This window comes from Achroia grisella, unplaced genomic scaffold (genome assembly GCF_030625045.1).
Source record: "Achroia grisella isolate CSIRO2021 unplaced genomic scaffold, CSIRO_AGI_Agris_v1 utg841, whole genome shotgun sequence".
Classification (NCBI taxonomy): Eukaryota; Metazoa; Arthropoda; class Insecta; order Lepidoptera; family Pyralidae; genus Achroia; species Achroia grisella.
Genome location: NW_026713039.1, coordinates 2,390,192 through 2,407,649, shown reverse-complemented (window position 1 = coordinate 2,407,649; position 17,458 = coordinate 2,390,192). Strand labels below are relative to the sequence as shown.

General features: G+C 36.1%; 1 protein-coding gene across 1 annotated transcript in view; it reads right to left on the bottom strand.

The window, feature by feature from the left end:
* The window catches only part of LOC131852181 (transcription factor CP2), a 53,068-nt gene that overhangs the window by 14,823 nt on the left and 20,787 nt on the right, over positions 1 to 17,458 (bottom strand). Inside the window, exons 3-13 of the mRNA XM_059202821.1 lie at positions 16,108 to 16,219; positions 14,803 to 14,926; positions 11,383 to 11,476; positions 10,474 to 10,566; positions 9,927 to 10,026; positions 8,367 to 8,511; positions 6,459 to 6,560; positions 5,354 to 5,461; positions 4,360 to 4,494; positions 3,755 to 3,874; positions 2,562 to 2,632 (exon numbers count right to left, since the gene is read on the bottom strand). Coding sequence (XP_059058804.1) covers positions 2,562 to 2,632; positions 3,755 to 3,874; positions 4,360 to 4,494; positions 5,354 to 5,461; positions 6,459 to 6,560; positions 8,367 to 8,511; positions 9,927 to 10,026; positions 10,474 to 10,566; positions 11,383 to 11,476; positions 14,803 to 14,926; positions 16,108 to 16,219 — 1,204 coding nt within the window. The remainder of the gene's footprint in view (positions 1 to 2,561; positions 2,633 to 3,754; positions 3,875 to 4,359; positions 4,495 to 5,353; positions 5,462 to 6,458; positions 6,561 to 8,366; positions 8,512 to 9,926; positions 10,027 to 10,473; positions 10,567 to 11,382; positions 11,477 to 14,802; positions 14,927 to 16,107; positions 16,220 to 17,458) is intronic.

Genomic DNA, 17,458 nt, shown 5'->3' with positions numbered 1-17,458 from the left:
AAACTCGTATTGACGATATATAAAATGATGAACGGCGATCGTCATAAATCTACCACGTAATAAAGATGAAATCAATAAATCATGAAATAGTACAGTGAAAAGATTATTATTTTTATATATGTTTGATTATCGACATCGATAAAAAGGATTACATTTCTCCGTACTATTTGTTGATTTATTGCTTTTATAGAAAAAAAAAAATTGTGACAATTCAAAATTTTTTTATATTCATAATTATTCATTCAATTGTCTTTAAATTTTCCATCGATAATCGATTTTTATGGCTTCCCTTTTTTTATTTATTATGCTTTACGGCTTTGGATACAAGTCTTTTAAAGTAAATATATATATATATAATAAATAAATAAATGCCCAACAAACATTAATTACAACTATATCTAGTCTTATCTTCAGTTGTTAGCCATGGGGCCTCCCCATTACTAAAAATCCACCCTTCAAATGGTAGGTAACCAACCGTAGACTATTTTTCTTTTAAAGAAAACATTTCATTCATCCCTTGAATACTAATATATACACCATGCAGTTGACATCCCTGCTGCTCCTACCAACCGATTTGCATCCTCTTTCCTTATGCAAGCAGTTAAGGAATAGAACTTTCCTCCAGTATCAGTGCTATATTTCTTACAACATTGGGTCTTTCAAGTCAAGAGTGAATAGGCACTGTTTGAGCTTGCGTGTAACAGCTTAGACCGCATTATCACTTAACATAGGGTAAGATTGCGGTTAGACGTATAAATTTAGTATTAAAAAAAAAATATATATCTAGGGAAAGTCAGAAAAGGGTACGCTAAGCAGCAGGCACAACATGAGCCTGTATGAATATTTGCGACAATCTCAAAAAGTAGTGAACGGTTTATCATGGGTAACTCCTGTGAAAGTTTCCGTGTATAATATAATGGATCTACTAGTCTAACTCACTACAAATCGTGGCGTATTTATTTACCTCTTATGAATTCGTGCGGCAACTTTAGCTTTTTGATTCGTATAAAAATAAATACATATTATTTATTATAAAGACTTGGCAACGCTATATATAAAGAACATCTTAAATTGGTATACCAAAGTGATCGTAATTAAAAAAAATGTTACAAGCATCATTGTTACAATTTTCCTTGCATTAATAAAATACAACTACAATTAACATAAACCGCATTTATTTTACTATGTTCCAACAAACAAGCTCACCCTTAAGGGTAAACAGCAACTGCCTCTTATACATGAATAGCACCACGGACTATAAAAAAAAGTACCACGGACTTCAAGTTGTACTGTGATTGTTGTAACATGCGTGGACATTCCAGATTATTTAGATGTCACGCCTGTTATCCTGTAATTTCACTGCCTAATTTGTACCCTAGCACCGAAACAGCTCACAAAGCAAGCTGCTTGGCGGCTGAAATAGGTGAGGCTGAGGTACACATGTAGACGACTTTATACCTCTGGTGTGTGGATTCTCTGGTATTAAGGACTAACTTGTGTAACGATATCAACTTGGAGCTTAACTAATAATAACATACATATACAGTGGACCCCCGGTAGTCCGACAATCATTTTGCAGGGCAGTGTCGGACTATCGAATTTGTCGGATTATAGAGTACTGCCTAAGACCCCTTATAGTCCGATTTTTTTTACAAAAGAGTACCTTGTAATCCGACAAACGTTTTGCAGGGCAGTGTCGGACCATCGTATTTGTCGGATTATAGAGTGCTGCTTAAGGGTCCTCTGCTTATAGTCCGGAATTTTTACAAAAGAGTATCTTGTAATCCGACAAATTACAGATCCAGTGATAAGATTCTATGTTATATATGTATGTATGTATATGCACTCTGAAGTATATTGTCAAAGTAATATTCAATAACAAATAATAGACAATGACGGATTACAAGGGGGGCCGGATTAGACAGAGGCCGGATTACCGCGGGTCCACTGTATTAGAAACTTGCCAACACAGCACGGAACGAAGCACACTTAACAACAAAATTAAACTAGATTCAATAAGGAAGAAAACTAGATACATTGAGATGTTACTGTACTAAGAAACTAAAATGGAGGTGGGTAGGACATATAATTAGGAGCAAGAAGGATAAATGGTCTAAGGATGATACAGACTGGTGCCCGAGACAATATAAAAGAAGGAAAGCAAACAAACGGGGAGACACTATAGTAGGTGGCAAGATGATATTAAAAAAATAACATAAATATTATAAAAAAGTATATATGAAAAGACAGGCGCAGAATCGCATTTGATGGCGAACTGTAGGGAAGGCCTATACTGGACAGCAAGATGACTTTCACATACTGGTGTTAAATAATTAAATAATTTTACTATAAATATTGTTTAAGAAAGATTGTTTATTAAAGTCTACTATTAGTATTATATGTCATGCCTCTGTACCTTGGAATTTCACTACTATATCTCACTGGTGTACAGCGGCTGATTGAAATGGGTGAGACAGAGGTATCCTGCGTGGGTACCTTTGTCTCACTGTGTGGCTTTACCCAAAGTCAAATTATCTCTGCATATCCTGACATTGACTTACCACATCTCAGGAGAATATGGCGGTGAGGTGGTGACTAAAGACGGAGGCGGCATCAAAGCGTCGTGGGATAACTGTTGACAAGAAAATATCACCCATAAAAATATTAACCGGTATAATTAACACAGTATTATCTAGTCACGAGATAAGTAGAGCTTGTGTTATGAGTATTAGACCACTGGTAGGTATACTTTGATACATTTTTTTGTAAATATATACACAATATACATAGAAAGGAATAAAAATGGTTATAAGGGCAGAGGAAGGCCGAAAAAGAGATGGATGGACTGTGTGAAAGATGATATGGTAAGAAAGGAAGTAAATAACAATATGACTGCGAACAGGGATGAATGGAAACGAAAAACATATTACGCCGACCCCAAATAAATGGGATAAGGAAGAAGCAGATGATGACATAGAAAGGTATAAAAGGTATTGTCATTAATTTAGTCTAATAACCTTGTATAGTCTAACAGTAATCTGTAATTTTTATTTGTTCTTTTTTTCTATATATTATCAATATTACATACTTCGTAATTTTATATTAAATCTTTCATTACTCCCACTTCTTATGTTATCAATACGCAAACCAAACCACAAATATTATTTATTACACAGAATCGGCAACCCTATACTTGCGAGGAAGGAACTCAGGTCCATTAAATCATATCTTTATTCATGTAGGTCTACAGACTCTTATGATATGTCAAATCTACCGTCAGTTCGGAATGATTTCGAGATGAGAAGAGACAAGAAACTCAGCTCGTATTCTTTACATCGTTACTAATGTGGATTAATGATCTTATTGGTAGCAATATACCATGTCAGGTTGACATCCACGCGGTTCATTCATCAAACATCGTGATTAAATGCTAGTGAATTAGTCTCGATGAACTAACTGAACTGACCCCATGCTCATGCTATCATTCTTCTCTGGTACCCCGCTAGCTTAAAGCGGCGCAGGCGGGTGCACCATTGTAAAACTTAAGGGATTTTGTTTAATGTGTAATGTGACATTACACATTAAACAACATTACATTACACATTAAACAACATTACATTACACATAAAAGAAACGATCGTGTCCGGGGGATTCCGAAATGACATATTGTTAGTAATGGGACCATTAACTATCCTCTCCTCCCCATATGACCGATATTACATAAACTGGATGTGTATGTATGTATGTCACATACGGTGGTGAGTACAGTCGCCTCGCAGCCCGGCTGGTACTTCTCCAGGTCGGAGCGAGGCCGCCGCATCACTTTCTCTCTGTCTTGCTTATGTTTTCTGTCCGCACCTTTCAGTTTGAACACCTGGTAACAATAAATATTTAATTAAGCAAGTTTAACAACGTAGCACAATAATAACAAAATAATCCTGAAGAATTCATACAGAGCTAGCTTGTTCCAAGCTAAGCAGAGCTTGTGTTTTGGGTACAATTGATAGAAATACTCAAATACTTTATTTTGTAAATACAAACACAATATACGTAGAAAAAGTGCTTTAGTACCTTTTAATAATTAATTATTATTGCAAAATGGAGGACATCTGACTATGGTCTACGTCTAATATTAATTGAAAATCCCGTGCATGAACAACTATTGCCATGCACATTTTTCTGTCAACAATCTTTTCGACTTGTTTAAATATTGATAATAATATACTGATTGAATGAGTTCCCGCGCCGATACTGATTGAATAAGAAAATAAAAATCCGCGGATCTGGACATCAAATATCCGTATTGGGATCCGTATCCGCGGATTTACATTCTTAATGATCCGACATATCACTTAGTACCTTAATTTGACAGGCGGCGGCGTGGAGGCGACTGAGCTCGTCAGCTCCGAAGTACGTCTCCACCTGGATGCGGAACGGCACTCCCTTCTCACCGCCATGCTTCTTGGCAGTGAACTCAGTGGAGATACAGTTCACCTGCACACATTTATTTATGAAATTACAATGGCAAACAATATGACCAGTGTTGCCAACACAGGATACGAATATCCGAACCGTTTCAAGTCTAATTTCTTATATGGCAATAAGATATCATGACCCTATAATTTCACTGCCTTATCTTAACTATAAAACCGACACAGCTTACAAGCTGCTTGGCGGCTGAAATAACCGACTGTGATACTAACACTGATCGATAAATTACGACCTTTTACAGCAAAGGGTTGAGAGCAATTACAGACTTTGTGTAAAAAATCATCAAATCTAAGACCACTACCAGAATCCTAGATTTTAGTATCTAAACACGAAATTTAAACTAGTAAAATGTGGCTAGCGGAGACAGGTGGGGGAGAGGGATGACGTCATTTTAAATTGTCTATTGCTTATTAGATGGCGTTGCACAAAATTTTTACACATACACTTTTGAAAAAATTGCGTAGCACTAAAACTAATGCTGTTAGCCGCAGCCGTAGGTCATTACAGCTGTCACCGGATGGTGGGGGGCGAGTGCAGATGGACCTCCAAGCCAAAGGAAGCACTTATGGAGCGGCTGAAGGCCAACTCCCGCCTGTCGGATACGACTTTAGTCTGAGAGCACCGTAAGGTATTCCAACCTCGGCTAAGGCTTTTGTAATTTCGATCCCCATTTGAATTTGATGGGGGATCGATCTGAGGGGGATTTATGGGTGCAACTCCCGCCTGACGGATACGACTTTAGTCTGAGAGCACCGATAGGGGTTCCAACCTCGGCTAAGGCTGTTGTAATTTCGATCCCCATTTGAATTTGACGGGGGTTCGATCTGAGGGGGGTTTATGGGTGTACTTATTACAATAATACCTTTATGTAAACGCCGACGTCCTTGGTGGGGTCCCAGTAGACGTGGAGTGCGTTGAGACAAGAAGGCTGCTCCACGCGAATCACACCGTATGACAACGGCACATCCACCTGCATACATTATGATCATTTGTATCGGTCTGCGTGATTTCTGTGTAATATTTATTTAAAAGAGCAACACACAAGTTTCTTGCTCATTCTTCTTGTGATGAGTCTGCGTTCCGAATGAGTGGTAGAATCTTAATTAAGTTTATTCTAATGAGGATTATTTCTATATCTATGTATATTATGTATGCATTTCCATAAAATGTGTCTATATATTTATATCAATTGTCTAGTACCCATAACACAAGTTCTACTTAGATTAGGACTAGATGGCGCTGTGTGAATTGTCCAGGGGTAGTATTTTTTTTTCAAATCGATCATGTCAAAAAACATTTATTCATGTGGGACATTTTAACCGCTTACGTCATATTTTTTGTATTAATATTTTTTCCCTACTGTTTAAGTTAAGTTCAGTATACAGATTCAATAGAGACGAACTAGCAAGAAACTCGACAGTATTACTTTTTTTTTAAAGCCAATTAATTTCTACTTATGTAGGTGTTTATGTCTAACATTTAATTATGTGAATAGGATATTATTATCATATACTGAGCTTATATATATATATATATATATATCGATTCTACGATTTTATTCATTCTTTTGCACTTAAAATTATATACATAACGGCCTTAATGCCTGATGGCATTCTCTGCCAGTCAACAGTTGAGTTGATCAGGGACGGCGATGGAATTTAGCAATTAATTAATATTAATTATAAAAACAGATATATACTAAATATACAGAAGATAGTATTGTGTGTTTTATCTTGTAATTAAAACCTTTTACAGCACTTTTATAATTTATTTGAAATTAAAACTCTTGGCATTAACTACACGTCGTCGACCTTTTTCCTCCATTACACTATCCCTCGCTCTTTCACACACACACATTTTCTATCTCTCTCTTTCGTGAATCCCGTTCATACTCGCGTCTGTCACACCATCTCACCGTCCCATTCACCCGTCTGTTATCTCACTCCCACATATGTATTTGGATTGACCTCAACGATCCTCTCCCCGGGCCGCTCGGTGTGCCACTGCGCTATCTGCTCTCTCTCCATATACTGCAGCCGTCGCTCGTGGAAACATATCTTGATCACGCTCTGCCATAAACAAACAAACATCTCAGTTGTTTATTCTAGAATAGCATATGTAATTTCTTTTCGGACTACTCTAATGCTGTTGGCCGCAGCTGGCTTTTACAGCTTCACCGGACGACAGGGGGCGAGTGCAGATGGCACTCCAAACATGGAAGGACTTACGGAGCGGCTGAAGGCTAACTCCCGCCTGACGGATACGACTTTAGTCTGAGGGCACCGCTAAGGATTCGTACCTCGACTCAGGCTATCGCTTCGCTGCTATAACTCATAATAAATGTAAAAGATATATAAATGTGGATGTACCTTCAACACTTTCCCCTTGTAATGGGAGAGATCTCTTAAGTCCTCGGGTATTATCTCGTAGCACTGGTTCAGGTTGAGATCATAGGGGCAACAAGATTAAAATACTTAGGTACCGTTGGCCATAATAATGTCTATACATCTATACATATTAATAAAATTGGAGTGTCTGTTTGTAATATTGAAATAACCGTTTTTTACTACATTCATATGAATATAAATACGGTATATACACCAAAATAACATTTTTTACAATTTTTGTGTTTGTCTGTCTGTCTATTTCTGTCTGTTTGTTCCGGCTAATCTGTGAAATGGCTGGACCAATTTTGACGGGACATTTATTGGCAGGTAGCTGATGTAATAAGGAGTAACTTAGGCTACCTTTATTTTAGAAAAATAAAGTTAAATTCCAAGCGGACGCAGTCGCGTGTACCGCGTGTGCCGCAGTATACAATAAATGTAACAGATCTCTGTCTGTATAAAAGATATACGAGAAAAATTATTATTGTTTATTTATTTAAGTTTTGTGTTTTTATAATTTATAATAAAGAGTTGGTACCCAGTTAAATTCAAAGTAGATCAATAATGGACCTTGTGGGGCACAGCTAGCGGAAGAAAAGAGTATTGTGGGACTTTATCAACGTAATACAATCTAAAAGAATGATAGATTTCTATCTGTTTGTCTGGGCGTTTGTATCCAATCACAGAAATCTTCATCACTTTAAGCGCAATTTTCACAAATATATTATAATAAGCTTTACTTAAAATTTTGTGTTCGATTCATTCCAGTCGGTTTACTATATTTATACAGGTAATAAGTCGACGGATTTGCTTATAGTTTTGTAGGGTATATTTTTAGTAATTTCCATTTATTATGAAAGGACCTTACTTCCGATGGTCGTAGGTACGATTCCTCGTATGGTACAAACATTTGATAATAATCACAATTATTAATCATGATCATTCTGTCATAATTTAAAATATATATTTTGTTCACTGCTTATCTATTATACCACTATAATCTTCAAACACTTCTGTTATTTTTATATTATATTACAAATAAATAGATATATATTTATTTCATCAACAGTTTCATAATTAATTCCTCGGTAACAATTTATTAACTGGACTTGTTGATGGAGCAATATAATAACAATCATGTGATTAAAATGATTAAATTATAAATTTATATGTAGCCAGGGACGCATAATATAAAAACTTGGAATTTCCACTCCTAACCAGTCTATTGCTTTTTTAATTTATTTGCATTGTGATTAAACATTTACAGGTCTGCTTTTTTCTCTGATTATTTCTAATTGCATTATTATTTTATACAGTGATTTATTTTTCATAAATTCATATGTTAATAAATAAATATAAATAGAAAACACCCAGACCGATACAAATAATCACATTCAAAGTACCGTGCGAGGAATCGAACCCACGACGACCATTAAGGCGGTATGCTAAACCGCTAGAACACTGAGGCCGTCAAGTCTGTTGATTTACCTTCAGAATCTTCCCCTTGTAGTGGGATAGATCTCCTAACTTCTTCAGTTTGATCTCGTAGGGTTGCCCCTGGTTGAGATACGTCAGTGTTTCCTCGTTCTGTTTGGTGGCGATGGATGTAGCAGCTGCCAGCACGTACTGGAACCTGCAGGAATAAACAACTAGTTTATACGTGTGGCTTTGTCTATGTTACAGGGGCATGTTTATTAAATTAATTTATTTAGGCCGGACAATCGACACAGCGACATCTTGTGCCAAATTCAGTAGATATTGGCCGAAGTGAGACCAAATTATGGGGACTAAACAACTGTCATCAACAGGGGGATAGGGGATTGTTAGTAATGTGGACTGATGATCTTATTGCTAGCAATGTACCATTTCAGGTTGACCTCCACGTGGTTGCCCTGGAAGCCATCGTAATAAATTCTTGGCGAATTTGTTACGATGGGCTAACTGGCCTGACATCATGTTCATCTTATCATCTTCCACTGGTGCCCCGCCAGCGTAAACCGTTAGCGCAGGCGGGTGCACTTCATTATCATCCATAAAAAAAAAACTGTCATCAACATAAATATATATATCTTATCTTAATAATATTGTATTGTATTGTATGTTGGACTCCAGTCTCCGCAATGAGCCTCTCATTCGGGCCGTTGTGCGTGCAGAGCCAGACTACTAAACTAGCCAGCCAAGCTCCTCCCAAAAGCGTAGAAGACTCCTGGTGTCTTCATAGTCTTCTTAATAATATTATAAACGCGAAAGTCTGTCACGAAAAAACTACTGAACGGATGTTGATTAAACTTTACAGTAATATAGCCTATGCATCAGAATAACACTTAGGCTATAAATGTCACACGGGAGCAACCGCGGGCACAGCTAGTATATTATGTAGTATATACATAATATACAATATAAAGTGTTTTAAACAAAGGTAGAGGTTCGAACCTCAGCTCAGGCCTTCATAACTTCGATCCCCAATTGAATTAGACAGGGATCGATCGGAGGGGTTACAAAGTGTGTGTGCATAACTAACATATATAAATATGTGTGAATTGTCCTGAATTATTATAATTATTATTGTATTAACTTTTATACTAAGTTTTATTGACAATAAAGTTTTACATGCAAACAATCAAATATGAACATAAAGAAATCTGACCTTAACAGAATAAGTGATGTACAGTCTAGTCAGTATTTCCTAACGCGGGCCCACTCCTCACAGGGGTGCTCCCCTGTGCCCCCCATTTGATCGTTAAGGGATGCAAATCGAAAATGGACTCTATTATAATTACATGGAATGTGAATTTCAATATTTCATTATATGTTTTGAAAATTTACTTACTCGTTTCATTATCAATTTCCTAGTGATTTCTTCCTAACACCTATTACTTAATTTGCTTAAGTAAACAATTGAATTTTTTAATGTTATAAATTAGTATGTTACATAGGGGACATAAGAATTTTAGAAAGGTTAAGGTATGGTACTAAAAAGGTTGGGAAACACTGGTTTAGCTCGTGATGAATGGGATTATTATCAGGTGTTCATCCTGGATCAATCACCTGGTATCATCCTTGAAGCTTGGCTCGGAACGTTGTTGTATCGGCGAGTGTAGGAACCCATCTAAAGAGTTCGCTGGCGAGCACATCAGCAGACCAGCGTCTGTAATAATAATAAGAATCTGAGGACAAATCACAGGCTTATGTTTTGGGTCTAGTACCCATAACACTAGCTATAACTGATACAAATACATATATATTTGTTTTCGTAAATACATACATATTTATTATTATTTCAAGGCAATTCACAACGCGCTATCTAGACTCTAAAGCTTGTGTTATGGGTACTAGAAAACTGATACAAATACATAGATATTTTTTTCGTAAAAACATACATATTATACATAGAAAACAGCCAACCCACAAACAATCACACTCATAAATACGAGTACAAATCTTTGCACCGTGCAATGAATCGATCCCACGACCAGAAGTAAAGCGGCGTGCTAATCCGTTAGACCATCGAGGTCGTCATTAAGCTTTAGTCTTTAAAAATATACAAAATATATAATATAGAACTTTTTTGTTAGTAGTCAGTCAAAAAACTTACTTTTATTCTCTTGCGTGGGGGAATGATACCCGTTCATGGGCATCAACGCGCCCGATTGCATCGTGGGCTGACACTGCATACTCTCTGGACTGCCTGTTACGATAAATAAACAATAATAAAAACCCTGGACAATTGACACAGCGACATCTAGTAATAAGCAGAGCTTGTATTTGATAAATGATATATTAACACGTTAAAAACCGCATGCCCACCGGTGGATCACTCCACAACGAAAGTTTTACACGTTGGGACCGGGTGATCACACGTGGGTATTTTAATTGAAATAAATCTAGGGGTTAAATAATGTCTACCTCAAATTATTGTACACTAAAAACATATTTAAAAAATAATATACGTAATAAACAATAAAAAACATGCCGGTCCCTATGTGAGAAATAAGATTTTTCAATTCAGTCTTCAATGTGTAATAAACACTTAGACATATACTTTTTTGTATATACATATATACATAGTACATACACAAAAAGACACCCAGACGGATATAAACAATCATACGTATGATTGTACCGTACCAGAAGTCGAACCAGCGACCTTCGGAAGTAAAGCGAAAAACCGCCGTGTTAAACCGCCAGATTACCGAGGCCGTGACATATATTATATATATATATAAATTCTCGTGTCACAGTTTGCGTTCCCATACTCCTCCGAAACGGCTTGACCGATTCTCATGAAATTTTGTGAGCGTATTGAGTTGGGCTGAGAATCGGCCAACATCTATTTTTCATCCCCCTAAATGTTAGGGGTAGGCCACCCCTAATTTTTTTTTTATTTTAAGGCAAAACAACGTTTGCCGGGACAGTTAGTTATATATATAAATATAATAATGTATTAAAAACATAGTTTGTTTGCCACTATCGTAGTATAAAAAAACTCTACTCGAGAACTGACCGTGCTGACTCATCATGCTGGGGTTGTGAGTCGGTGACTGATGGCACCCTTCGTCCATTCCTTCACGGCCGCCGTCCACCACCATGCTGGTGATCTGTTGAGGATTAACATTTCAAATACAATTTCATGATTAGGCAGTGTAGAGCCGACCTCAATTACATTATATAGGAATACTTCTATTTTGATATAGAAATAATCTTTATTCAAATAAACTTAATATAAGCACTTTTGAATAGTCAAGTTTTTTGGAATGCAGATTCATCACAAGAATAGAATAGAATAGAAAATAATTTATTCAAATAAACTTAATTTAAGCACTTTTGAACAGTCATAACAATTTGTTTTTATCTACCACTCGTTCGAAAAGCTGTCTCATCACAAGAAGAACTAGCAAGAAAGTTGTGTGTTGTTCTTTTAAATAAATATTGATTTACTTATATTTAATTAACAACAATTGGCATTGGATTTGGCATGCGACAATCAACATAGAAACCGCTACGCACTTTTGATATAATGTAAGTATTTAAAAGAGCAACACACAAGTTTCTTGCTCATTCTTCTTGTGATGAGACAGCTTTCCGGATGAGCGGTAGATAAAAAAATTATGACTATTTGAAAAGTGCTTAAATTAAGTTTATTTGAATAAAGGATTTCTATTCTATTCTATTCTTCAGTCAGACGATAATAACAAGTAACAAGAAATATGAAGCAAGAAATTATTAAGGACTAGATGACCCGCGTTATTTCGTCTGCATTACTCTTATACGACATTTTAATATTCTTTATTGCACTTATAATAATAATAATCTCAGGACAATTCACACAGCGCCATCTAGGCCCAAGTTAAGCTAGCTAAAGCTTGTGTTACAACTGATACAAATACATAGATATTTTTTTTCGTAAATCCATACATATTATACATAGAAAACACCCAGACCGATACAAACAATCATACTCATGAATACAAATGTTTGTGCCGTGCGAGGAATCGAACCCGCGACCATCGGACATAAGGCAGTGTCTAGACCGCTAGACAACCGAGGTCGTCAACTTATATACATATATAGTAAGAAAGAATATATTATAAATAAAAATGTGAGCAAAGGAGCATATCTCTGAAAGAGATCTCTTCCAGACAACCTTACGATGTGGTAGTGGACGTATTTATCGGATAATGGTAGTTTTTTTTTTCTTTTTTCGGACTATTCTAATGCTGTTGGCCGCAGCACCTTTACAGCTTCACCGGACGTTAGGGGGCGAGTGCAGATGGCACTCCAAACCCGCGGAAGGACTTATGGAGCGGCTGAAGGCCAGCTCCCGCCTGACGGATATGACTTTAGTCTGAGGGCACCACTAGGAGTTCGAACCTCGGCTCAGGCCGTCGTTATTTGAATTGGATGGGGATACCCGTTTGAATTGGATGGGGGGTCGATCGGATGGGATAATGGTAGTGCAAGAGTTCTAAATACTCACATAGAGTATTGCATTCATCATTATATTTCGATCAATTTACATAATGTCTTTTTTAATTATATCCTATGTGTTATCCTGATCTATAAGCTATATTACTGTACAGTTCAATCAAAATCCGTTCAGTATTTTTTACGTGAAAGAGCAACAAAAGTGCGATGGTAAAAGGTAGCCGTACCTCGATGCTATCAAATGGATAGTAGGTTAAATCTCTGTACCTCCCAATCCCAACAGTGGGACGTTGGTATGTTGTCACGGAGTCAATATTTATTTATTTAGACATATCAGATATTCAAAATCATACAAAATACCTAATTATAAAAATCATATTGCGTTTTAATTATGCCACCATTTAAACATACTTCTTAAACTAAACAGATTATAGTTCAATTTTGAATGCAGTTGAATCCAGTTATCAAGTCTGGGGTCAGACAGTAGTTATAACAGCCAACTGATATTTTCATAAATTAATGATTATTTTATTATTCTATAATAATAATAATCATTTTCTAAGTAGACATTATCTATAGGTTGAAACGGTCTATCTTTTCCCCGAATACCTAAAAATAACATGACGTTTTATCATACTATATTATTAAAAAAGAAACATTTGATGTATATGTTAATTTAATAATAAACTGTATTAACTGTAAAAATACTTTTAAAAATCAACTTTAAAGTTAAGGTCTTAAGTTGTCTTCCCAATTTGTAATTCCAATTCCTTGTTAATGAAAATCTACTTAAAACAACATTCATTTAAAAGAGCAATACAAGTTTCTTTCGAATTCTTCTTGTGATGAGTCTGCAATCCGAATGAGTGGTAGTTAAAAAAAAATGACTATTCAAAAGTGCCTTTATTAAGTTTATTTGGATATATTTATTTCTATTTCTATTTATATTATTTCTATTATTTTTTTGGTCTAATGCAGTTCATTTTCGTTGCGCCTGTAAGATACTCGTATACTCACATACGATTATTAATTAGAAATGAATGAATCTCTACAATTTTCTAAAACTTCTTTTCTGTCTAGAATAATCTAGTAAGTTCCATTCTAGAACGTGTATCTAAAAGCTGCAACAGCAGCCTCCTACCAGATCTGTCTGGGCAGAGAGCTAAACCGCAAAGCTAAATTTATTACGAAATATTACATTAGGGGCCATTCATTAATCTTGTCACATCAAATTGAGAACAAATTGAGAAATTTCAATAAATCCTATAGTATATCAGTCTTGAATCGATTACTGCCTTCTACTGTTTCCATATATAAAGAGTTAGTCGAAAAGAGTATACTAAGTAACTTTTCAGGTTGGCAAAATCTGCAAATTTTTATTGACCACAGGCCCAAGTTTGTCTTGTGTTTATTCAATTGTATTAAAAAAATATCTATAATACGAGAAATAACTCGCAGAATAAATTTGTTAAACCGAGTGCTATCAATTATTACGGGGAAAGAACAACGAACAATAGACCGTATTGAAGTCGAAATTAAAAACAGCACTTTTAGATAAAGTTTAAAAAATAAACTGTACATAGATTATTGGTAAATTTCTGTAAAAACATGTATTTATGTGTATGTATGTATGTGAGTATTAAGAAAACTGAGCGATATCTTGCCAATAAACTGTTCTGTAGTTTGGCGAAACAATGTGTAAAAATAAATGTACTTATCTTTATTAAATACTAGCTACTCGCCCCGGCTTCGCCCGGGTGGACATGTATTATACATATAAACCTTCCTCTTGAATCACTCTATCTATTAAAAAAACTACATCAAAATCCGTTGCGTAGTTTTAAAGATTTAACCATACATAGGGACGGACAGACACCGACAGCGACTTATACTATGTAATGATTATTAAAAAAAAAATTGCACTGTCCCCGACGACAGGCCTTACCGTTTGGCATAATTTGCGGATGGCCGCTTAGTTATAAATGGATAGGAAACAGACCTGTCTATCATCAGGTCTTCGCGGTGGCCACACGCGTCTCGGCGGAGACAGTACAGCACCAGTGGGCGACGGGGCCTCCTGCTTGAACACCGCGAGAGACGGTAAGGAGGACAGGAGTGCGTCGCTGTGAACCATTTATATAAAGATTAGCTGTTACCCGGAACTGAATCCTATTAAGAATAGAATAGAATATAATTTTTAACTCGTTTTACACAGAAATAACATAAGAAATACAAGGAACAATTTACACATTAAAAAACAAAGTTAACGTGGGCAACGACTCAGCATTATGCTGGAAAAATAGTTTGCAGCTCTGATTTTCAGTTGGGTTCAGTTTCAGTTATTTCAACCCCTTTGATACATTATTGAGATGAAGATGCTATATACTTGGGACTTCGTATGTACAAAATTTCATCCTCTTTTTCTCCCCCTAACACATTATAGCGATAAGACCGCCCATTGTTACCTCTTTGTCATGTTTATCATCATCATCTGCTTCTTCTTTATCCCATTTATTTGTTGGTCGGCGTAATATGTTTTTCGCTTCCATTCATCCCTGTTCGCAGTCATCGCGTTATTTACTTCCTTTCTTACCATATCATCTTTCACACAGTCCATCCATCTCTTTTTCGGCCTTCCTCTGCCCTTATAACCATCGACATTCATATGTAACACCTTTCTTAAAATATTATCCTCGTTCCTACGCATTACATGTCCATACCATGATAGACGATTACTCTTCAACCTCTCTAACACCGATGCCACTTTCATACTTCCTCTAATGTATTCATGTTTATCATTTTATACATAATTGTATTTTCTGTGATAGGAACAGTAAAGAGTTTCATTCATTCATTCATTCATTATTGAGAAGACAACATTGCGATAATCATGCTTTATGACAAAATCTATGTTCAATAAGAACCTCACACAGTCTCTACCCCGGGCGGGTGGTCGATTCTATGAAGATTTCTCCCAATTAAAAAAAAGTAACTTCATAAGTTGGGCCGTAAGCTTGTTTACTTGTCAGTTGTTATACAATAATAATAATATCTCAGGACAATTCACACAGCGCCATCTAGTCCCACGCTAAGCATAGGCTGTGTTATGGGTACTAGACAACTGATATAAATACATAGATTTTTTTAATATACATAGAAAACACCCAAATCGATACAAACAATCATACTCATGAATATAAATCTTCGTACGAGGAATCGAACCCGCGACAATCGGAAGTAAGGCGGTGAGGTAAACTGCTAGACTACCGAGGCCATAAAATATATTGTGAAGAATGATACTAACTTCATGTTCAGTTCCCCGGTAAGGTCCAGGTCGAGGTCGTTGACCTGCCACCCAGGGGACATGTGGGAGGACGACGAGCTGGTACCGCTGCCGCCCATGTCGCCAAGCGCCGCTGTTGGAAAGAGATGGTAACTGTCAGAAATGGACATAAATTCTTTTAATTCACACTATTTCTTAATATCGATGTTGGGAAGAAAGGTAGTTAGCAAAGGTGATTAGCAAACTCACTGGTACAACTATGCCCTGTCAGATCGATCTTCACGTGGTTCCCACTAGAAACCGTCCCGTATAATTTGTGGTGAATATGTCACGATGGACTAATGGACCTGATTTTATATCTCATTATCATTTTACACTAGATTATGGTATAGTTAAGTCGGTTGTCGTTGAACTGATTCACGAAAAGTGACATTTAAATATAATATGCTTAAGATTAAATCCATAGTAAAAACTCGCTGATAACAACAACGACGGAATAATAATGAAGTAGCGTGAATTTCGATAGTAGGATCATCGAAATTTCCCGTTGGCCCCGCCCCATTTTCAGTTAATTTCAGATAATTCCCTTTATTAGAACAATTAGAGACTATAATATTCTGTAAAATATCATACATCCTTCATTAAATTTCAAAATTAATCAAAATGGGTACAATGGGTGAGTTAGAATTCTTCATTTCATAGGGATAAACAAAACTGACATATATAATATGCTTAATACTGATAGTAAAACTAAATCCGTAGTAAAAACTCTTGCTGATAACAACGGTGGTGTTAGTGTAACAATAATAATGAAGTCGCGTGAACATGGATGGCCCTAAATTCAGTTAATTACAGACTTCAGGTTTCAGATAATTCCCGTTATTAGAAAAATTTGAAACTATAATATTCTAATTCACTGAAGCAGATGATGATGAATGAAAGACACAAATGTCTTTCATTCATCATCATCTGCTTCTTCCTTATCCCATTTATTTGTGGTTGGCGTAATATGTTTTTCTCTTCCATTCATCTCTGTTCGCAGTCATTCCGTTATTTACTCCCTTTCTCACCATATCATTTTTCACACAGTCCATCCATCTCTTTTTCGGTGTTCCTCTACCCTTATAACCATCCACATTCATATGTAACACCATCCTTAGGATATGATCTTCATTCCTACGCATTACATGCCCATACCACGATAGACGATTACTTTTTAACCTCTCTAACATCGGTGCCACTTTCATACTTCCTCTGATGTCTTGATCAAATGTCTTTCATTAAGGTCTAAAATAAATAAAAATTGGGTTGGCAATTCAACACACAAAAGTGACATCTATATATAGTATACTTAAGACTGATAGTAAATCTA